Source organism: Apus apus, chromosome 4, assembly GCF_020740795.1.
Source record: "Apus apus isolate bApuApu2 chromosome 4, bApuApu2.pri.cur, whole genome shotgun sequence".
Lineage (NCBI taxonomy): Eukaryota > Metazoa > Chordata > Aves > Apodiformes > Apodidae > Apus > Apus apus.
Window position 1 is genome coordinate 64737487 of NC_067285.1, and position 23917 is coordinate 64761403.

Genomic DNA, 23917 nt, shown 5'->3' on the forward strand with positions numbered 1-23917 from the left:
CAACCCGTGCCAGTGTCTCACCACCCTCACACTGAAAAATGTCTTCCTAATACCCAATCTACATCTCCCCTCTCTCAGTCTGGAACCGGTACACCTTGTCCTGTTGCTGCAATACCTGAAGACAGGCACGGGAAGGTCCCTGTGAGGTCTCCCCGGAGCCTCCTCTTCTGCAGGCTGAGGAGCCCCAGCCCCCTCAGCCTAGAGGGGCTCCAGCTCCGATGCTCGCAGCCCTCCCCGAGGCGCGCGCCAGCAGCTCCGTGTCCTTCCCGCCTTGAAACAAACGAAGCGCCCGCTCCCAAACACGGGGCTCGCCTGCGGCGGCTCGCGCTCGGGAGGTTCCCCGGGGGCAGCGGGGGGGGCTGGCACCGCCCCCGCACGGCCCCGCACGGCCCCGCTCCCGGCCCCGGGGGCTCAGGCGGGCACGGCCCGGCACGCGCCCCCGCCCCCCGGCGCGAGCCCCGCCGCTTCCTGCCCACGTGACGCCGCGCGCGGGCAGAGGGGGCGGGGCGCCCGCTCCCGGCCTCCCTCGCGCTCGCCGACTACAGCTCCCGGCAGCCCCCGCGCCCCGCGGGCCGGCCCCGCCCCTCCCCCGCCCCAACGGCCGCCGGGCGCACGTGACCGCCGGGCGGCCAATCGGGCGCGAGCCCGGGTCTGTTCCCCCCCCCCGCGGCGCCGCTGCGAGCAGACCGAGCTAAGATGGCGGCGGTGGAACCGGTGAGTGGTTCATTCCCTTTTCCGCCCGCCTCGCGCTCGCCTTTCTCGCCCTCCCGCCGCCGCAGCCGCCGCCTCCTCGAGCCGCGGCTCCCCCGGCCACGGCGGCTGCCCGGCCGGCCGGGGGGGTGGATGGGCGGCGGGGCGCGGGCGGGCGGGCGCGGAGCGCACGCAGGCAGGGGCCGCAGCGGGGAGAGGGGGAGCGGGAGGTGCTGGCCCGCCCGGGGAGGCGGGGGCCTGCGGGCTGTGCCGGCGCCGCCGCCCGCTAGACGGCTGCGGGGCCGTGGGGACGCGCCGGCGGCCGCCCTGCGCGGGCGGAGCAGGGCCGGGTCGGGGCCCGGCCGGCGGGGTGAGGCCTGCCTGCCGGCCGGCGGCGCTGGCTGCCGCCGCGGCGCCCATTGTGCCGCGCCCCGGCCGCCCGGAGCCGCCACCCCCGCGGCGCTGCGGCGGAGGGGCCGGCGGGCCCGGGAGGTGCGGCGCGGAAGCGCAGCCCTGGTCGGCGAGCCGGGCTGGCGGGCCGATCCGTGCCGCGCTCGGCACATGTGGCGCGGTGGGGGTGGCCATGTTGCCTTCCGCCAGGAGGGGCCGGCGGGCCAGACTTGCCGGTCACCGAGGGGACGGCTTTTCCTCGCTACCCGGAGAGCGCCCTCCTGGCCGGCGGGGAGCGGTGACGGGTTGGTTTGAAGGCAAACGCGAAGCTTGCGGTGAGGGAGGCCTCGCGACGAGGAGGCGCGGGGTCTCTAACCTGGGGTGAGGGTCGGTACGTCGGCAGGGGGGACTGCTTGGGAGTTCGGCAGCTGGAAGGGGAAGAGTGTGACTGGTAAGAGTCCTGGCGTGTTGCAAACAAAATTGGCCTTTTCCGGTTATGTCATCTTTCTGGAACAAAATTACATTTATTTTTCAGGCTTTAAAAATACTTTTCATGATAATAAAGTGCTTTCTTTCTTTTTCTGGGTATTAAGTTAAGTTTATAATACTATGTTCTGTTTTATAAACATTGGCCTAGCCTGCACTTCCATAAAGAACTGAAGCAGCTGGAAGTGGTCCAAGTATAGTTGTTGTTCTAATCCCACATGCTTGTGTATCATGAGTACAGCAGAAGTCTGTGTATTAGGCTTTCAGGAAAGTGTGAAACTTCAGGTTGGCTAGTTTACAGCTGCTTACTAACTGTGAATAAATAGCCAGCGCGTACTTGGAGAGCCAGTGTTACGTTTAGATAAAAACTGATTTAAGCTTGAAACTCACTGTTTTTAAATAAAGATTAATTTTAGTCTTATGTCTAAGGGACACTTATAATTGATTTTCCATTAAATAACCCTCGCCCCGTCTTTACTTACAAGGAAGAGATTAAAATTGGTCAGCATTTATGAACTGCTTGAGTAGCAGTTCTGAACAGGAGGAATGTTTGCTGTTAAGAAAATGAGCTGGACCACCTGCAGCTTCCTGTGTTCTTCAGCCACTGTGTTAAAGCACTTGTGTTCCCATCCAAAAGCTGATCTAATTCAGCTATAGCCCACATCTCTGAAGATGAGACCTTCCTGTCAGCACAGTGCTTTGCGATGACCGTGGAGCTTTGCAGGGATTGCAGTAAATAATTTGTAATACTGATGGCCATTGGAAATTGAAATATCTTTAAAGGCATGAGTTTGTGGCTTTCTTGGTTGTGGTGCTGGCAGAAGACTGTCTCTGCACCCTTCTCTCTGTTGTGGCTTTATAAGAGTGAGGTCACATGTTGAGCTAGATCTGGGGCCTCATTTAGCCAAAAATAAGTGATTAACTTTGCCAGAACGTTTTCCAGCAAGATTGGTTTTCCAGGTCCAAGTTCACCAAGCAGTGACAAACAGTTGTGCTGAGCCGGTAAATGTGGAAGATAGGGCAATGCTCACAACAGTTTAGCAGAACACTCAACAGCAGAAGTTATAGTTGAAATATGTTTGACTTGAGGAAAGAAATGGGAGCTCTGCTTGCTTATTTTCAAATGTATTTAAATAATAACTTTTTTGTTTATTGTCCTTTTAGATGGCTCACACCTAAGCTTAAAGTTAGACTGGTGTAGTGACTGAGGTCATAGGTGATTAATGTTGCGGAAATACATGCTTTTCAATTGAACAATTTAATTATATGTGTGGCTAGGGATTGGATTACCTCTTGATCATAGGGAGGCCTTTTTGTTCCTGACCTTCAAACTCTGGATCTGGCTTTGTAGAGAGATCATCTGTGATGCTTCCCTAGTGTGAAAATGTCTCAGGAAATGCAAACCATTACTTAATGTGTCTGGTGTTTTATATATATTTTTGTTAAATGTAGGCTTCTGTTAAAATCAGTGATGTTTCTAGTACTTCCACACTCTCAAATGTAACATACGTTTGAAGTTTGGTCAAGAGGCTGAAAAAAATGATTGAAACTCCTGAGGAATATTGAAACTTGAGTTTAGAGTACTGTAAAGAGTCCCATGGAGGGTGCTAAGAGAAAGCAAGGTTTTTTTAAATATAGACCTGTTGCACAGTGGTTTAATTCTACACTGCAGCAAAAAGTTAAGCCTCTGCAACAGTGCTGTTTAAAACTCTGGTTTTCCTTGTACTGTTCAGGTTGTTTTTCTTAAGACTGTTCTGGATTAATTTGTGAGAATATGCAGAAGTATGTGCTGTTAATGTTCTCATATTGCAGCCTCTCAGGATTACATGTCATCAGATGACACTGTGAGAAAGTCCACAAAGTCAACAAAAGACCCAATAGTAATGCTTTAGTAAACAGTAGTTTACCAAAGGCGACTTAAAAATGTAGGCACGCAAAGCCTGTAACTTCAAGGTGCTATAAACTGTATGGAAGTAACTTGCATGTGAGCATCTGATCTCTCATCATTCTAATCGGAAATTGGTATCATGGTTCTTTTTATTTGTTTGTTTCATGAGAGTTGTCGCTACACTTGTGCAAATGCAATTCTTGCTAATTCTGCATTTTAAGATACATGGGTGAAACTTGGCTATGTATAATTTGAAAAATGCTTGTTTAAGCAGTGAATCATCAATAGGAAACTTTCTTTATATGAAGCAGGATTTTCTCAAGGGGTTACAAACACAGTGGCCTTGAATTTCTGGAAAGTTCAAAAAAGCTCCCAAAGCTCAGGGTAGGCTTAAAGGTATTTTTGTACTATTGACAGATAGCATGTACATTGAGGGCAGGCAATGCTCAACTTTACGTTTACTACTAGGTACTTCTGCTACAATATGGCCAGTGACCTGCTATGGTTGAAATCGGCATAGTATTCAGCTGTGGTATTATGAACACAGTTGCTCGCTTATTTAATTTTTCTGAAATTATACAGGGTAACTGCATCTTGCATGCTATTCAGTAAGAGAGAATGTCTATAATGAACTTTGGAATTGTAAATTATGTTTCTGACTTAATGCAAAGCTTCATCTAAGAGGAGGAATGCTTTGGACAGCTTATACGTTTTTAAGATAAACATTTTTCTGAAAGCAATTTTTAAAATTACATTTCACACAGTAGGTAAAAAGGTCAAGCTTATTTCAAGGTAATGCATAAAATAGCATGTGGGACTGAGTTCTGTTTCATTTACTAGTACTGCCTTCAAGTATGCTCATGTGGACGTAATGGAAAACTTTTATGAGACAATGTGACCCTTTTAGCAATTTTATAAAGATTGGTATAAATTTTGAGGGGATGGAGGAGAGAATCAAACAAGGGCTGTTGGTAGAGAGTCTGCATTGTAAAAGAGAGGCAGATATTAAAAGTGAATTAATGTGAATTTCTTCTCAAGCAAATGTAATTTACTTTTGAAATATCTTAAAGTCAAGTTTAAACATAAGTTTAGAGACTATATTTTTAACCTACAAACTTTAAGCAGTCACTCATTTCTCAAAAGTCCTAAAACTTCTTCATAAGGTGAACATTTTGAAGATGAATGTGTTCAGTGTGTGATCTACAGGTTTGTTTTATGTGTAATACAAGTGTTCTGTTAGTTGCATGAAAGTGGCAATTGTCCTTGATTCATATATAGTGGAGGTAAGGCAGGAAAATTTAAACTATTAGAAGCCTTTTTTCCTAAATGTGCAGAGCAGTTGTTGAAATGAATAACATTTTATTTAGTAGTCAGTGCTTGTTTATCAAAGTAGCTTTTGTATGTTACATGCTTTACAAGAATCAGACATATCAGTAGTATGACCAGTATTGCATAGTTCTGGTTGAAGACTAAGCTCTTGAGCATCCATAAGATACACAATGTTGTTTTAAATTCCTTTTCAAAGATTGAATGTGTCTTAATCTTTCAGATAATGTAAAATTCTGTGCTTGGTTGTAGGAATGGCTCGATGTACTTGGAGTAATTTGGGGCTCTTTTGTGTCTTATGTATAACTTGGGGGGGGGGGGTAGAGGTGTTACAGATATGTTTTCTTCCTTGAATTATCTGAACTGGTTTCAGTTTTGGGAAGTTTTTGTTGTCTGCCTTAGAACTAATTGAGTTAGATTTGGAAAGTAATCTTATCCCATGCATAGTTTTCGTGGTTCTGTAGCAGAGACAGTAGTAGACTTAAAACCGGGTTTAGAAGTGATAGCACAAGGGCAGCTAGAAAAAAACACAGATACTGGAGTATTTTTGCATACCTTGTAGTTTGTTTGCTCATTTTATTTGTAAGTTTGTGAGTTAGGTTTGAAAAATCCGATGGGTAATTTCGAGTGTATGTAGCCCATTTTTCAAAAGTCAAAAGGGTTGTAAATATTCTTTGCATCTTTTAGAACCTGAGATTATATTTCTTAAACTGGTGTGCCCCTCTGACCCTGAAGGAAGCATGTGACTCTTCAAGTTCAGTATTTTGTTCCTGTTCTCCTGTACATGTGTTGCTCTTCTGTTCTAATTTGGTGGGATGTCACTCAGTTAAAACCGTGTCCCATGTTCCTGTTATAATAGTGAATGCCTTTCTAAAAATCGGTGGTGGTCTAAGTAATAATGTATGCAGTTAGTTGCTCTTTATTAGACCTTGTTATGTCATGCTTTGAAAATTTTTCTGTCCTGGTGTCTGGAAAGCAGTTTTAACACTGTTTAATTGGTAACAGGTGCCTATTAGTACCTCTTTCTCAGTTGGTATTACATGTGCTTCATACAGTTTCTACCTCCCTATATTAATTCCTCAGAATTGCCTATTAGGTCATAATTTGGTTTCTTTTCTTGCAGCATGTAATACTTGCTTGTCAGTGGGCTTAAATCCCTTTTTTGTTGAGAATATTTTGAAATAAATAGCTCTTGAATTTGTTACCTGCAAGAAGCATAAGGACCAGCAGATGGTTGACATGCTTTTCCCCCTAGGCATCTGATAACTGGGACATGCAGCTTTTTCATTCTGTTGGAAACGCGCTAAGTGAGAAGGTGAAAACTCTGCTGTAAATTATTTTGGTTTAATGCAAGAAAACTTTGGAAACCTCTTACACTATTTATTCTCTTAAGTTTCCCCAGGAATGCATACTCCTAGTAATAGGTTACGTCCTTTTGGGACATAAATGCAGCACCCTGTCAACTGGACTTCCTAAACAAGTTCTGTAGAAAATTAGATTACATGAATGTGGTCTGGGCAGCACTTTAAAAATATCAGTGAAACCTAGTCAAGCTAGTTGTTCTCTTCAATTGACAAACCTGATTAAGCAGTTTTTACTGTGCTGTTTGTTTCCTGTTCTGACAACTTGCTCACCTTCCTTTGATATATTGGTCATTATGTGCTGTGGAGAAAGAATAAATAACACCAATTAAATCTGCAACTAATGTGCAGATATGCATAGTCATTAAATGCTGAGCAGACAAATGTTGCATGGACTTCTGCAAGCTGATTCCTACATAAAAAAAAATGTGGGTAGTGTATAAATGTCACTTTTAATTATGTGCTGTCTCATGTATGAGGAGTAGGACTGGCCATATGAAACTTTCCAGTTTATCTGGTAATACTAGCCTATTACATTTATTTTAGAAGTAGCAAACCCAGTGGCGGCTTAGTTTAATAGTAGACACAGGCAATTTTAGGTTAAAGAATGCATCAGTTAATGAGCAATAGCAAAGGATTATGAAGGATTTTAAATTTAGTAGTCCAGAACCTGCTTGTGGAGACAGTCTCATTTTACTACATTAATAGTGGAGCAATTTAAAGATTTCAAGGTGTGAATTGGTAAAATGTGTACAAAATTACTTTATTTCATATTGTATTTATAGAATCTTTTTTTAAAAATGCATGCTTGTGGTTTGGGGTAGAATTTCAGTAGCTAGAAGGAAGTTGGATACAAGAAACGGTCTTGGAATGCTGATTGGTGAACTTGCATACTTTTTATTTGGCTAATAATGAAAAGTGCTTTACTATACAAATATTGTAGCTTGGTTCCCAGAATAGTGAGATAAAGGTATGATGAAAGAAAATGGGAGCTGATAGGATTAACCAGCCAAAAATGAAAATGGTCTGTCTTCTGTTTTCCTTGATGGCAGTGGACAGTAAAAGGTAATGAAAACAAGCTGCTTTATGCTCCTGTCAGGGACTAGCCAGAAAACTGTTCTGTGGTAGAAAGCTCTACTTCCAGCTTGACACCTTTTCCCAGGCTAATTTTGGTGCATACAGCTGTACCTGTCCTTGATGAGCAGCCTGGTGCTGGAAAAAAAAACCAACAAAAACTTCTGGCTGGGTTAGTTTTTGAGGCAAGTGGTGCAATCCTGGGTGAAAATCATAGTTAGCCAGGCCTTGGAGGTGAGTTGTCTGTACTGTTTTGGACAGCAGCTTGAAATAAAGGTTAGTTTGAGTTTCATTAATGCTAGGTAGCTTTTAGAATATCTTAAGGGTTTTTTATATTGATGACTTATCTGACTCAGCACAGAAGTTTTAGTTGTCTTCCATTGGTCCAGAAATGGACTTCCAGCGTAATTGTTTGAAGGGTGACCATTGACTGGGCAGCTATTGAGGCTTGTTCCATATTTTTCTTTATCTGGAGGTGCTTCCTTAATCATTTTGGATGTTGTCTTGTATTATAAGTTCTGAAATGGCATAGCTCTGCATGTGCTTTGTAGCTTTGCGTTGATTCTTCCATTTTATGTGGTTATATTTCTCTGGAAGACTGACCAGAGAGTCTTTAGGCTTAGCTCTTTGCATACTGAAAGCCATTTCCTGAGCAAACATCAATAAGATTCTCAACTGAAATAATTTTGGAGTTTTCTCTGAATTTAGGACTGATTCTATTTGGTGTAAGTCTTTAGTGTAATGGTATTTGTAGATCAACTGTAAATACTAGATGTCACAACTGCAGAGTATTGTGAGTGAAAGCAAGCGTTATCACAAAACCCAGTGCTTAGTTTACTTCCAAAATATCAACAAGTTTTTGCTTGTATGCTCATTGTATGTGCACATGCAGTATTTCTAACTCCTCTAGTTAGAAGCCCCGACACTTAAATTGTGGTTGTCTGCACTTGACAGTTTGTAGCATAGTAGAGATGATAACTTGGAGGAGGAAATACTGATTTAAATAATACTTCGACTTGTTTTACAGCCTTTGTGCATTGACAATTTTGATTTGTTCTGTGGGGTTTTTACGTGTGATTAAAGGGAAATGGGTATATTTGTTTCCCATCAACTTAAAAATAAATGGCAGTAACACTAGGTACTCTAGATATAATTTGAAGATCCTAATTGAAGATTTATTTAGCTTTTTTATGGTATTACACTGTCATGTGCCTGTATCCCACTTTGGACACCACAATGTCATGAGCCGATAGCCCCCCTGGCATTGGCTCGTGACGTACACTGAAGGAGATTTGACAGATTGTTCAGCAATCACTGCTTCTGTGAGATTGTCGGTGATCTCCTTTACAAGAGGAAGGAAATGGTACTACCTGCCACTTGTACTGTGTAAATCAAAGCACTATTGTAGTTATTGCTGCCCTTGTTGGGCCTTCACATTTCAGTCTTTTTGCTGTGAAGATGGGAAGACATTAAAGCATTCTTACACACAATGTGAATTAGCTTTTGAACAGAGTTTTTTTTCTTAATGAGCTGTTAAACCAAAGCATACTTAATTATTTTCAAGCATAAAAGTGTAACTTCTCTGAAATAAAACATAACATCATACTTAATAATGCTAAATATATAGATAACAAAAAGAAAATCCAGATTATGACAGATTGTTAGATTTTATCAGAAGAGTTTGCCAGCTGGGATGGTGAAGGTTGAACAATGTTTTCACTTCCGATTCATTCCACTTTTCAGCAGCTTTGATAAACTGAGTAGTTGTGGAAGTCTGGAGTAAACTGTACGGTTAATTAGATGATTTCTTGCTTTATTCACCCTTACATTGCTTTTTTTCTCTTAAAACTACAAAGCTTAAATTGTTTTTTAAGTACTGCTTTTATATTGCTGCATTTAGGTATGTGTAGAGTCTTTTGGTCTGCTGTAGTTAGTAATTTGTTTATATTACTAAAGTTCTTTTTATTTCACAGGATCAGCTGTACAGCCACTTTTGTGTTAGCTGTAGGGAATGGGCTTTAGTCCTCGTTCCTTGCCTCTAACATTCTAGCACAGATTGCAGATTAGGGAGAGATGGTGGTAACAGCAGGAAAGCTTGGCCTTACAATAATGCTTTGTGTTCTCGGATTTGAAAGAATGGCATTAGAATTTCAAACCTGACACAGTAGCTTCTCCAACTGAAATACAAGCTTGAGGGAGTTTGCATACAAAATGAATGTGATTTCACTTCTTTATGTTAAAGTATATTTTACATCTGTAGTACTGTCTCTAGAGATTTGAAAAAATAATACTTGGAATCAATCTATTTACATGTTACCACAGATAAGATTTATTTAATTTTGAAATTTGAGAACTAATATGTGTTTGAATTCTCCTGTTGGGTGCCTGAATATTTGTTAGTAGTTATTTTGCAAATACAGATAGAACTAGGTACAGTTGGCTTCTAACTGCTTGTAACAGCTGATTTCAGACTTGCAAGCATGTAATGCCTACTTGTAATGTCAGACTTTTCTAAATAAACAGGGCCTGTACATCTGTTTCAAATGATGCTTTGTTAGAAACTAATACAAGTTTTCCTTCTGGAAATTAATTTTAGATGTGCATATAACATAGCATATTGTATTTCTGATATAATTCTTGTTTCAAAATAATACAAGTTAGTTAAGTAAACCATTCTGGAAACAAATGACAAAGGCAGCAAATCATTGAACAGCAGAACATGAATTTCTGCATTTAATATTTATTGTAGGGCTTGCTCAGATGTTGAAGAATAAAGGGATGCAAATTGTGCTTCTATGACATAATTTGGGCCCCAAATTTAAGATGAATTAGAGGAACTCCTAGCTTCAACTTCCTTAAAGTGACTTCAAAGAACTAATTTTCTTCAATAAAATTTGAGAAAGCATGTATTAATGACTCCTTTCTTCAATCAGGAAACCACTCCTAACCCTCAGCCTTCAGAAGAGGAGAAAACTGAGCCAGCACCTACTCAGGAGGTTGCCAGCCCTGAACAGTATATTAAGCATCCACTACAAAACAGGTAAATAGTACAGAAGCATGATTATAATTTTGCCAAAGGTAGAAAAATTCCTGTTGCCTTACAACCCCTCTTGCTTTCCTTATGCTTTCTAGTAGCATTTTGAGAGCTCTTTATTTTTTTTGAGGGTTTTTGCAGTGAGGTTGCAGAGGAAAGAAAATCTGATCCTGTTTTAATATAGAGCTTATTAGTGGAGTGTTGTTACAGAAGCTGAAAATCTTTATAAATTTTCATAATGGAGCCATGTAATTTGAAAGAGCTTGGCCTCCCTTTTAGTTGGTGGTAAGCACAGCTTCTGTTGTTTTTTCTCTAATACAGAGATGAAGGTGCTGGAAAACCTTTCATTCTGCCTTGTAGTACTTGAGGCAATTTAGGGTGTCAGTGGTAAGGACTTCTCATTCTTATTTCTTACCAGTCTTACTCTTTCATATCTTGATTTTTTTTTCTCCTATTTCAAACTGGAAGTGGTAGAAGCTGTGTTAATCAGCCAAAAATTGACTTGATCATGTGAGTGGTTGATGTCTACAATAATAGTTTTCATTATCTGTAAGAAACACAGCAGAAGAAACCCTGTGAAGTGCAGATGCACACAGATTTGTACTAATGTGTCACTAAAATAAAATGTAGGGCACTTAAATTTTCTTGTTTAACAAATACATGGAGCAGTAAGTAAAAGCATAGTTATCACAAAAATTAAACCCTCTTAAGTTGTGTTTAGTGTACAAAGAACAGGTATGCTTTATAAGCTACTACTCAGCTTTTTAGTGAGCTACAGAGGCAATGAGGGCTTTACCAAGAAGCTTTGTACTTGAGAACCTTGACTTGAACTGCCTTTCAGGTTGAATTCCTTTAAATGTGCACAGAAGTTACTCTAGCAGAATACATATAGTTCAAAAAGATAGCTAGGAATTCCTTTTCTCCAGGTAAACTGAACAGCTGGTACAGTTGTTCATTACTTAATGTTGATAGGTAGGTGCTGCCCCAAAGTGGCACCTTGCTCTTTTTCTAAGTTTTGGATAACCGTGGAAAAGCACTCTGCACTGTAGTGCTATGCATGTCCTATTTTCCCTTGTTGTCTTTCAGCTTCCATCTTTCCTCTTACTCCTCTGAACACTTCTGATTAAATTGTTGCTGACTCTACTTTACAAATGGTAGTGGGGCTGTTACTGGAAAACAGGAAAACAGTAAACTTTTAAAACAGGGTTTGAAATGTCAGAAAAGCTCTCAAAACAGTAGACTGACACCTGGTGACTTAAAGTACTCTGTTTTGAGAAGATAAATCTATTCTAGTGCTAACCTGAACAATTTAAAAACTACTAAAAGTATCAAAATGAAAAATAATCCTATTGTGTTAAATGCCTTATGAGATATCCTGTTCCAGCATCTTGAACAATACTTTTTAGGTCCAGAAAGACCCATCTTTGTTTGTAAAGGTTCGATTTGTATGTGTTGAGATTTGTACTTGGCAGAGACGATAAAGAAAATTGGATAGGAAATTTTTCATTTAATTTTGTCTTAATGTATACAGATTTAAAAATTTGAAGCTGTCGGTGGTTTTTTAAAGATTGTTGACATTAGTAAGCTTAAAGCTACTTCCATTTCCAGGTTTATGCTCTCCTAGTATGTGAATGATTGGGAAACTTTCATGTCATGTATAGCTTTGGAGTGATATAATTGGCTTTTGTAACCTTTACAAGTAAATTACTGGTAAGGGAGCTGTGTTCCTAGTTTGAATAGTGGGTGTTGTTTTGGACCATAATTAGTCATTTGTGGTAGGGGATTGCAGTTTATCACTGTTAGCAAGGAGAAACATCCGAGGCTTAGGAGTTCAGAGTCTTAAAAGCTATCTAAAACTATTTGAAATCTTTACCTAAACGGATTGATCAAGTTGTTTGTTGTAATGGGAACACAAATACTGTTGATCTGCAAAGAACTGGATTTGAAAACTGAGTTTCTCAGGTATCTTACTGTTGAAAATGGACTTCCATGCTAATAATCTCTTACGGTTTGCAATTAGTTTGGATATAGCAAGACCAATAATTAATTATATTTTTAATATACTTTAATTTCAAGATGTTACAATTTTATTTTGTTTTCCTTTAGATGGGCACTCTGGTTTTTTAAAAATGACAAGAGCAAAACTTGGCAAGCAAATCTTCGTCTTATCTCCAAGTTTGATACTGTTGAAGATTTTTGGGCGTAAGTAAAGATTTTTTTCAATCTGCATAATAATCCTGGTATGTGTTGCTGTTAGCACTGCAGCACTGCTTGTATTCATATGCATATGATATACATGTAGAAAATTGTATTTGTGCAGTAGCTATTTCTTAGTAACATCCATTTGTAAATTCTTGGAACTGTCGCTTCCATGGACCCAAATTTTGCTAGTTGATTAAATTCTGGGACACGTGACTCACTTCAGATATGCAACAGTGTCTGAATCTGGAGCATGGTACTTTTGAGAGATTGCACCTTAATAGTGTCCTTGAAATAAATTAATTAGAGAAGAAACTACTTTCCTGCTAAATTGAAGGTCTGCAAAAGCATTTAGGCTCAAACAGCAAGAACTTTCCTGGACACTTTCATCAGTCAAATTCAGGTGGCTTACTTGGAAGATTTTTCTTGTCATAATGCTAAAATATGGAGAAAATAAAGTGGTATGAGATTAAGGGTGAAAAAAAAAAGCATTATAGATTTGATCTTTCAGTGTTATGTGCTATGTCGAGTATTAGGGTTCTTAAGATTTTTGTTGCATGCCTTCTTTAGGATGTGATCAGTAAGGGAGAGATGGTGTTTCTTCGTGGAATAATGAGACCTATCAGTGACCAATTAGCACCAACAGGGAAGAAATAAATATACAGAAAATGTGGAGCAAGTATTTTAGTGGAGTACTCAGAGGGGTATAGGATCCTGTGCTTCTAACCAGCTTTCTCATTCCTACTATGGGGGATTGAGTAAACAGTAGTTACCAGTCTTGGGGTATGTGATGAGCAGCTACGCAGTTTGAAGCTCGCTATTGAAGTTGGTTAAGTGTAAGTCTGAGCTCCTATATAACCAAGATGTTCTGGGTAATTAAAAGTGCTTAATGTAGATGTAGTCAAGGGTATAAAATCAGTCACAAGCAATTGAGGGGTTCTGCCTCCATTGTGGTTGGAGTGGGAAATAACTGTGTTCTGGGGAGAAAATATTAAGGTAAAGTTTAAGGAGGGAAGCTGGTAAATCTGTACCTGGCTTTGTAAAATCCTGTGCCTGATTTTTAATTGTTAGAACATCACAGTAATTATTTTCCCTTTTGGTGCTGGGCCGTGCCTGAATGTTAATTGGTCTTGGACTACAGGTTATTGTGATATATGCAGTATACACATACTTCTCTGCTGTCTTTTTCTGAAGTCTGACCTTAACAGTGCAGGAAAAAGGCATCTGTCTTCTTGCTATAGGGGGAGACAGTGTGTACTTCTTTGTTTTTTTTTTTCTCTGAATGGCATCGCTGTGAATTGAATTCAGAGTATATATTTTGTTGTTTTGGTCATCTTATCTTTTGAGTCCTTATTTAAATTTGATTTACCAGATCTGCAGCCTTCATCCCTGGAGTATTGTATAAATAGCAAAATGGACTATTTCTCAAAAACCTTTCTCTGCAGAGAGTAGCCTTAGAAATATAAACAATTTTCCTTATTCTGTATATGTACAGAATACACACGCACACTGAACTTGTTGCCATGAATGTACAGGGAATTAAGTTTCTTGTAACATTGTTGGAATGTTAGAACTAGGTTTAAAAGAAGCATTGCTATAAGAACCCAGCAAGTGTTCATAAACCAGTTTCCATTCTGCTGCTTTAAGCCCAGAATATCTTAAAGCTAATGCTTTTATACTGCTGAAATAGGGTTGCTTCTGAAATAATTTTAATGCTTTTTAATTTTTGTGGTTTGTTTGGTCATATGTCTTAAATTCTTTAAGAGTTTTGTACTTCAAAATAATGCTTAGTTTTTAATCTTGCTTTTTTTTCCTTCCAATAGTTTATACAACCATATCCAGCTCTCTAGTAATTTAATGCCTGGTTGTGACTACTCACTCTTTAAGGTATGCTTGCTAACCTTTTTTCTTCAGTTATGGATGTTGATGGATAGTTTCCTGGCTAAGCAAGAAACTGTCCAAATATTTTACTTCAGATATTTAGGGACATGGTTGGGAATGTCCTAGAGGTGGTGTGTGTTTTTTAAGTCCCGAATACATGCCCTCTGAAAATCAAACTGTCACTAGTTCTGAAAATGCAAGTACTTGCTTTAACACGCTTGACAGATAGCTATTTGCATGAACATCTAAAATACAGAATGAAGACAAGTATAGTAAAGATTAAAATGTACTAAGTCTCAATAAGATATATATATTTATATACAAAATGAGTTCAAATGTCCAAGTTTTGTGGGAGGCTGTAATGTTCTCCAGTATTCTTTAAGCACTACTAGGCAGATGCATAGTGCTCCAATAATTAATTTTTACACCATCTATTAAGGGCCACATTACTTATGTATGAAATAGAAAATTGTATTGAACACTCCTCTGGCTGGAGTGGAGGTTTCAGCTGGAGCTCTAAATGAAATCGTAATCTCTCTGAAGTGCTTCTAACATGCAGCTTCCTTTCTGGATTCAGGTAACTAAATAACCCCCTAGGGGCTGGTGCCTGGTCCCACCTTTGTGTAGAAGACATAGCTACTGGCTGGCACTCCAAACTAGAGTTACACAGTTTGTAAACTCCAGGAACTTTGCGTTAGGGAAAAAATGGTGATTCTTTGGTTTGGGAAGCTAACTATTTCAGATGACTGTGAAACCTTACTAGTACACTTCAAGAAGCTGTACACCCTTCAGAAGGTAGTGTCTATGGATCATGCTTGTATTTTTTGCATTAGTCCTAGATTTGTTTTTAAGTATGTGCATCTATTCTGGGTTTGCATTTTATCAGTCAGCCATAATTTAATTTTTTTAATGGGTGGAACATGTACAGAGTTGGCAACTGTTGCAGGCCTCTGAGCAGTCTGTTGCTGTTGTCCTTCAATTGTGACTTTGTGAGAGTTGCTCTTCAAGGTAATGAAGTATTTGAGCTCTGCAGCTGCCAGTGAGGTTGTTAAATTTAGTGAGCTGACACCACTCCATCCTGCACGTTGAACTCTTAATTAGTTTTCAGCCGAAGTTCTGTTATGCAGCTCTCCTAATAGACATTTCTTAACCCAATTTCTCTGTCTAGACAGTTACCTGCTTTTTTAATGACTGATTTTCGTGAAGTGCAGCGTAGCTGGTGCATATGGGAGTGGCATCTGGCTGCTTTGCTGGATCAGTGCATCCAGAGGAATTTAATTCAGTGCAGGGCAATTGGTAAGGCATGAATCGGACTGCAACTTGCTGTTAAATAGTGTGTTGATTTTTGTGGCCTGGCAGTCAAAACCCTCTTATTCTCACCTTCTGTGTGCAGGAAGTCATTGAGATAGACGAGGGTGTCTGTTTCAGTGAAGTAACATTTATGCATAAGTGAAACCCTTGGCTGATGTTTCACTGAGTCCAAGACTTAAAATAAGGACTTCAGAATGTAGCTGCTAATTTTATCTGGTTTCATATGGGGTGAAGTGGATGGTTGACTTAGCCTGTTCCCACTTTTATGTGAAGTTGTGTATCCAAGACTTTTGCTTGGGCTGTGATTCTTCTGTACAAATAAAACTTTCTCTAAAAAAGTGCACTTCGTCAGCTGTTCTGGAACTTTGATATTGGTACAAGACAGTATGTCTGGACAGGTATGTATATTAAACTATGTGCTTTTTTTCTTAAGTTGCTATTTCAGTCATTGCTGGCCTTTTGGTTATTCTTTAGGAAAAATACAGATCAAGTCCAATTTAACATCTGGCCATTCTTTGCAGGATGGGATTGAACCCATGTGGGAAGATGAAAAAAACAAGAGAGGAGGACGATGGCTAATTACACTAAACAAACAGCAGAGAAGAAGTGACCTTGATCGCTTCTGGCTAGAGACAGTAAGCACTGTGGCCTTGCAAGTTGTAACTGAAGAATCTTGCAATTGTATTTAATATTTTAACTGATGTATTCTGTTTAGAAGTATTAGGCTTCTAACGTCCTATACGTTATTACCAGGCTGCATTTGAAGCACTGGTTTTTCAGTAGTGATGCTCAATCTAGTTGTGTTCTGTTGCATACATCCTTGTAATGGGCAGCAACAGAGAATTTTACAGAACAGATTAACCTTTTATTGCTGGAATGTACAGAGTAGTTGTCAAGTTACTGGGAAAACAATACTTGGTCTTGAATGGGACACCCAAATTTAACTGCCTAAATATAGCAATGTGTTTTACAAACACACAAGTGAATAGTTTTGAGGTTTTAGCCTTGCTGAAACAAGGGAGTTTCAGATCTTTTTTCTTTCTGTATTTATCTTAACATTGGGATAGGCAGTAATAATGCAGCTTGCCTGTATACTATGAAAGTACTTTTTCCCCATTGCTGTTATATTTTCAGAATAGGGTTTTTTTAATGGTAAATATAATTCTAGAGACTATGTGGGTTGCAGTAAATGTGTTGTAGAACGGGATTCAACTGTACTGTCTAGGAGCTGACTCAGAATAGCCTAAAAGAGTCTAGTGTGATCTGGTTTTTAGGAGTACGGATTGTACGTGGTGCAATGCAAAGATATCTTATCAAATCTCTGATCTCTTTTCCCTGCTTGTGAGAGGCAAGGTATTGCACTCCTTTGAAAAGGAGAAGTCACCTTCAGGTTCAAAGCAAGGCCATCTGCCAGAGATACTAGGATCTTTCTAGTCACTGTAGGAGTGATTTGAAGAAAGGATTGTAAGAATTGGACTGCTAGGCAATATAACTATACATGTAAATAAATGTCTTGCTGTGTGCTTCTAGCTTCTCCACCTAAATGCCTATATGAGTCCTTCTGTCTCTTAATAGCTCTTGCATATGGATTGCAAACATCTAGATAGTCTGTGTAGACTTAAGGCTAGAGGGCTCTGCTGTTTAACAGCAAGCAATGGCAGAGAGCCCCAATATCCAGGTAACTGGGATATGTACTTTATAACAACTCGGTCACTTCTAATTCCAGTGGTTATTTCGTAACCAACTTTCTCTAAAAATCAAAACCTCTTCCTTTATCACTCCACTTTGGAACAAATTTTTATTATAATCTGATGATCTTTACTGTTAACTAACTAAACTTGGTTTGAGAAGACTTTTTTCCCCTTTAGAGCAGCATTCATAGTGGGTGTACTGGACTACACTATCTATTGAGCATGGTAGTCTCATCTTTGCTTGTATGTATACTAAGGCTGTTTATCAGTATTTTGAATATTTGTGTATGGTTTAACTTAAACATTTATGGCTTTCATTACTTGATGAATGTGTGCATCCTGCAATTAATTGGGTGTGACACTTAAAGTATGCGTGGTTACACCTGATCTATTCAGTAGCATACTTTATCCTTTTTGTATTTCCTTGACAAAGTCAGCCTTTGCAGCTTTCATGGGAACTGAAAGACCTGCTTTGTTCAAGATGTTGCAAGTCTTGAATTTCCAAATGTTACAAGTGATTCTGGAAAAGTAATATAATGAGAATGTGTTTAATGTACTATGCAAGTGAAGTAAACAAGCATCCATTTGGAGATTAATACTTAGGTATTCAGATGGATTTTTAATTCAGCATGGACTAGATTAATCTGTCCTAACCACAAGAAATTCTCAGTTTTGGATATCTGAAAATGGCTTAGCTTACAAGTTGCAAATTAAAGATTTTAAATCTCACTTTCACAGTTAGTGTATTTTACAGGTATCTGATCTAACTTGATCTGATGTTCCTGAAATATACTGCCTTTGCCAATTCCAAGCTTCACAGTTAGAAATCTGGGGGGGAAGAATCTTGTGTCACTTGTACACTTGTATTGTTGCCCTTACGTTACACACTGTTAAGGATGACAGATTCCCATGTAAGACTCTATGGGATCTCTGAAGCTTCCTGAGAGTGTTGACAGGAAATAACACTTCACTAGATACCACTTTTCATTGAAGTTGCTGTCTGATTTGCCTCTGAATTGATGTACTTAAGGAGGGAAGTTGGACCTGACATAGCTGATGTATTGTTCAAATAGTTCTTCATGGATTCCTCCTCAGTAATTAATGTAAACACGTAAAATGTCAGATTGATCTGCCTGTGTTAAGTGTACTTTAGAAAAAGGAATCTATTATTTTAATTCCTACCTGAGTTTGGATTGGGAGAATAAGGTGGGAGGCAACACTACATAAATGATCAACTTAGTCAGAACTTGCTGCTGCTGGGACAGGAGGAGAGATGGAAAACTCAAAATAGGAGGAAGTTACCTTACTGCAATTGAGGTGAAGTTCTAAATGTTACAAGTGAATATAAAGGAGATAGTGCAATAAACAGAATGATTGCTGCATTGCAAGTAGCTATAAGCAGTAAAGCATAGTATTCCTCAGTCCTTTTGTGTAACTGTTGTCTATGGAGCAGGATTCTGACTTGGAGCTTCCACTTTAATGGTTAATCTTTGTTTTGTAGCTGCTGTGCCTTATTGGGGAGTCGTTTGATGACTACAGTGATGATGTATGTGGTGCTGTTGTTAATGTTAGAACTAAGGGTGATAAAATAGCAATATGGACGACTGAATGTGAAAACAGGGATGCTGTTACGCATATAGGGTAAGTAATGTTCGATGGCTTGAATATATGAGTTACAATGCATTTAAAGCCAGCTAACTTAATAGAGAATGCACTTCAGTCAATTGTAGCCTGTGCAGAGCTGTATCCCACATCTAAGTAACTCAGTGCTAAATTACTTGTGTTATTTTGTACTTTGTTATACGGGGCTTATGTTAGTAACTTCTTTGTACTGCTACGCTACCTTTGCTGTCGTTCAGAAATAACAAAATATTAGAAACAAATCCTGGCAGAAGTTTTTCATTTCACAATGAGGCATGTAATTAATACCTGTAGATGGTAGAGTAGATTCTGTTGCAGTAGTTTGTAAATTGACTGATGGGTAGCCAGTAACAATAGCGCATTGATAAAATTTTTCTCAGCAAAGCAATGCTTAGAAATAAGAGAGGAAAGGTGCTGTGAATCTTAGGTAAGTTCACAAGAATAGCCATTGATTTGAAAAAAACTGGACAGTGATGTGATGTGCCATGAAACTCTACAGATGCTTTCTTACATTCTTGTCTGTAAGTACAAATCAAACAAAATAATGCTGATTTTCATTACTTATTTGACATGTGTAATAGCATGTTCTAGTCTTCATTCCAGTAAGCAACAGAAGTTGGTCATCTCAGATCATCTGCCTGTACTATGGAAAGTGCACATTGTGTTCTGCTATTTAGCAGGTATTGCTAAAGCTAGTGAATTCCTTATGCTGTAGTATTGAGATTTCAAAATTACTTGCTGTTAAATTCAGTCATTGTAGGCCACAGATATTTTTGTTGGTTTGCATAGGTTATCTTCCCAGCTTAGCCTGTCACGCATAGTAGCTTGCCAACACTTTTCAGTTTATGGGATGCTCTCTTGACACATTCCTTATTTGAATCTTTAAGAAACTGGTGGGGTCTGCCTCATACTGACAATTTTATTACACAGTCATATTCAGACTCAAAGGTAAGTATTTAACAATAAGCCGAGCGGTGGTACACATCTGCTAGGAATGAATAACCTTACACCAAACATAGTAGGCATCAGAGGGCATATTTAGAATGGTATTAACTGTTAACTAAGGAGATAATGACTCCCATCAGAGAACTGTAAAAAAGTTAAGATTTTGCAAAGTGACACAGTGACAAATGTAAGTTACATTGACTCCCTGCTGTCACCTTGCCATAACTCCAAAGACAATGCATCAAGTTTGTATCTAACAGTTAAACTGGGGTGAGCAATCTGTGCTGAACAGGCTTGTTCTGCAGTTTAGTCAGAGTTTGCAGTCTAGTGCCATGAGCAGGTAGCATCTCACTCTATGCTAAGCTAAGGTGCACAGTGTGTGTTTGTGTAAGGTGAGCACTGCTGCTTCTTAATGCCTAAGATCTGAGCAGATTTTTCTTAACGCTTGTTTTGGGTAGCTGCCTGTGACCAATGCCATAATCAATTGGAGGGATGGGGATCTGCTTTGTATCACTAGTTCAAGAAAAGAAGCAAGTCTGTACAGCTGAGATGTGTGTGGTGATGAATTCACCTGAACCAAATAAGGCATCAGTTCCCTGGAAGTCAGTTTTTATCTTCTCAGTAGAACTGGAATTGTGGACCATGACTATTTTATAGCTGTTTTGTTCTTACATGTAAGAATATAGCTTGCTGATATTAATTATATTCTCATTAACATAGTAAAATCTGTGTTCTACCTCTATGTTGGCCTATTAAATATTTTTTTAAAGAGCCTGTCCTATTTTATATGGCAAGTCATCGTTCATACAGAACTTTAAGCTGATTTTAGATGCAATAAGCTAGAAGAAGCCTGTTTGAAGTCCTTTATACCAGAGAAATTGTTTCTAAATAGGTGACTATTTTTCATGAAGGTGTCAGCAGATCTTAAAAAAGCAAGTGTTCTATTACTAATTCCTTCCCAAGTGCTTTGCTTAAACTGTTCTATTTCTTTTCTCCAGGAGAGTATACAAGGAAAGATTAGGACTTCCTCCAAAGATAGTGATTGGTTATCAGTCCCATGCAGACACAGCTACTAAGAGCGGCTCCACCACTAAAAATAGGTTTGTTGTTTAAGAAGACACCTTCTGAGTATTCTTTCATAGGAGACTGCGTCAAGCAATCGAGATTTGGGAGCTGAACCAAAGCCTCTTCAAAAGCAGAGTGGACTACATTTGAATTTTATTTCCATCTAAGTGTAGCTAAGATTTGTGAGAAGTCTCATTTGCCTTTGTCTTGTACCTCTTTGTTCAAATTTTTTTCTATTTGACTGAAGTAACCATTACCAATCAGAATTTTAGTACACTTCACCCCCTGAATCCATCAATGTTTTCCTGACCCACTCTGTAATAGCTTGGTAGAAATATTACTATTACGAAAAAAATTGTTTATCCACAGTATTCAGAAAAGAAGTTGTATTTCTGTACCTGCAGGAGATTACTCTGTTTTACATTTGCATTGTATACAGTAACATTTTGCTGGTTTGGAAAAGAGTATGGTGCATACAGTTTTCTAGCAATTTTTTTATACAGCATCATCTTTGCTGTAACCTATGCTGATGGCTGCTAGATTAATTTATTTGTTTTCCCTATTTCATAACATTAGTGATATTTTGATTTCAGTTGTCTTTGCTCATGTAACATTTGGTGAAGAATCTGGGAATATGACAAAGGTGGAATAAACATTAATTTTGTGCATTCTTCAGAAATTTTTTGGGTTTTTTGTAATATCAAAGCTTTGCTAAAAATTTATGCATTTCAGTCAAGTCAGTGATCTGTTTGTGTGATTTCCTAAACATAACTGTGGATTTTTAATGTAACACCATAATTTACATTCCTTACTAGAAATAGTATGTCTGTTTTTGTATCTTATGCTGTATTTTAACACTTTGTATTACTTAGGTTATTTTGCTTTGGTTAAAATGGCTCAAGTAGAAAAGCGGTCCCATTCATACTAAGACAGTGTACAAAACTGTAAATAAAATGTGTACAGTGAATTGTCTTTTAGACACCTAGATTTGTCCTTTTATTTCTCCATCTATACAGCTAGTATTTGTACCTCTTGTGACAAGGCAGTCTCCACTGTGGCTTCTAATGTAGTGTCTTCCAAGAAAGATCAAGTTTGAAGCCCATAGTCTGTTGAAACTTAATAAATCTACTAGATAGCACCCTCAATCAAAGTGAAATTATATTGATGTGGCTACTGTTTTTTTTTAGTGGTTGGCCTAATTGATCATGGTTTGCATTGTTTCTCTTGACTTTGGTTTATGCCAACCAAGAAATTCAAGGATACATAGATGTCTAGTTTCAGGTAGGAACTACTCTAAAAGCCCTTAAGTGAGTGATTCTACTTTTAAGTACGTAAGTCCTATATGAAGTACAAGTAAAGCGCAGTAGAGACATGGCTACAAAATAAAAGTATGTGAGGATCTAGGTAGTCTGCTATTATGTGTGTCTTACAGTGAAATGAAATTTTCATTGGCTTTGAAAGTTGCTGTAGGAGCTCAAAGTTTGCTTGAATTGTAGGATTGGAGGAAAATTTTGAAGGCCCATTGAGTTGACTTATTTTGAGCACAATGTGAGAGGCTTTTTCTTTCCACTCTTTAAAGTGTACAGCATGCAGCTAATCAATGCGTTATTGCCAATTTCTTATTTTTTAGTGTGTGATGTACTTTAAGATCTTGCCAGGGCTATATAGCCTTGCTTCAGTTAAAGAAAAATGCTTATTGGAGTTCTGATCTTTGTGATAACTCCTTAAAGCAAGTTATCACTTAGTGATACTTTAGTGACACTTTAATCACTGTCACAGTGAAGCTTCAGTTGAATCTGGCTTTTAAATCTGCTTGATGAAGTGTGCTAAGAGTTTGTGTGCTAAGAGAGAATTTAACACTTTCTTGCACATTTTATAAGAAATGTATGTCTTAAATAGCATATCAGACTATACCAAAAAAGGTATTACATAAACTTCTGGATCCTTATTATGTCTAATAGAAAAAACAGTAGGCATCTATAGCTAACGGTATTATGCCTTCAGTATTGGTTATTAACCAGGATAGATGCTGGATGTGGAGAGAATTATCGGTTTGTTGTGTGCTGGTTTCTGTGGATTCTGGTATAACTCGTTGCCTGCCCTGACTGCAGGTTTGTAAAGAAAGTGGGGTTTGTTTAATAGGACCATTCATAGTAGAATATAGCAGTTTTTGCCTGATTTCCAGTTTACTGCTTCAGCTCAATCTTTGCAATTCACTTAAGCTTTTTGAACTAAATTTCTCTAAATTGTTTGTTCTTGATCATCAGCCTCAAGCTGAGTAGTATTTATAAAGGCTTTGATATTTCTGAATAAGCCAGTAATGCTTGTAATTATGGGAAGGTAAAGATGAATCGGCTTCCTGAGTGGCAACATGAGGTTGTCTGCATCTGTGGAATTTGGGGGCACTGAGGCAAGGCTCACTAAAATTACTATAATTCAGAAACCAAGGTAGTGCTGCTCTTCTGTAAAGACCTTTGAGATTAAACTGAGTGCTGTTTTGAGAATTATAAGGAGTTAGTTTAGTTTAATTTCACTACAAGACTGACTGGAATATTGTTCAGGGTAGCAGCATTTTGTTCATCTGTAAAAGTGATTTTTAGGTGGTTTTGGTATGGTCTCAGGTTTTTGAGTCTGAGCCTATTAAAGTAACCAACTGACTTGCACTGTAACATAAAAATGTAGGTTGATACGAGGCTCTTCACTGCTCAAGTAACAATTGCTAAGTTTCTAGAAGACTTGAGTGAAAATTAAATTACATACTTGCTTTATCAAATATGTAATCTATGCCTTTAATTCATCGCAAAGGACCATAAACCTAGTTTTCTCCAACTTGAAAGTCACTTAGTGCTGCATACTAATGCTTTTCTGATTATACTGGTGTAGTTTGCATTCTTATGCTATGGGAGAAAGCTGAGAGCTCTCCATTCTGCGTATT

General features: G+C 39.0%; 1 protein-coding gene across 1 annotated transcript; it reads left to right on the forward strand.

Annotated features, from left to right (window-relative positions):
• Nucleotides 1–651: 651 nt before the first annotated feature.
• EIF4E (eukaryotic translation initiation factor 4E) lies at nt 652–21959 on the forward strand. The gene is made up of 7 exons (XM_051617444.1): nt 652–714; nt 10149–10255; nt 12356–12451; nt 14272–14335; nt 16162–16275; nt 18833–18972; nt 20916–21959. The coding sequence occupies exons 1-7, from the start codon at nt 697–699 to the stop codon at nt 21028–21030; spliced, it is 654 nt and encodes a 217-aa protein (XP_051473404.1). The 5' UTR covers nt 652–696; the 3' UTR covers nt 21031–21959.
• Nucleotides 21960–23917: the final 1958 nt, after the last annotated feature.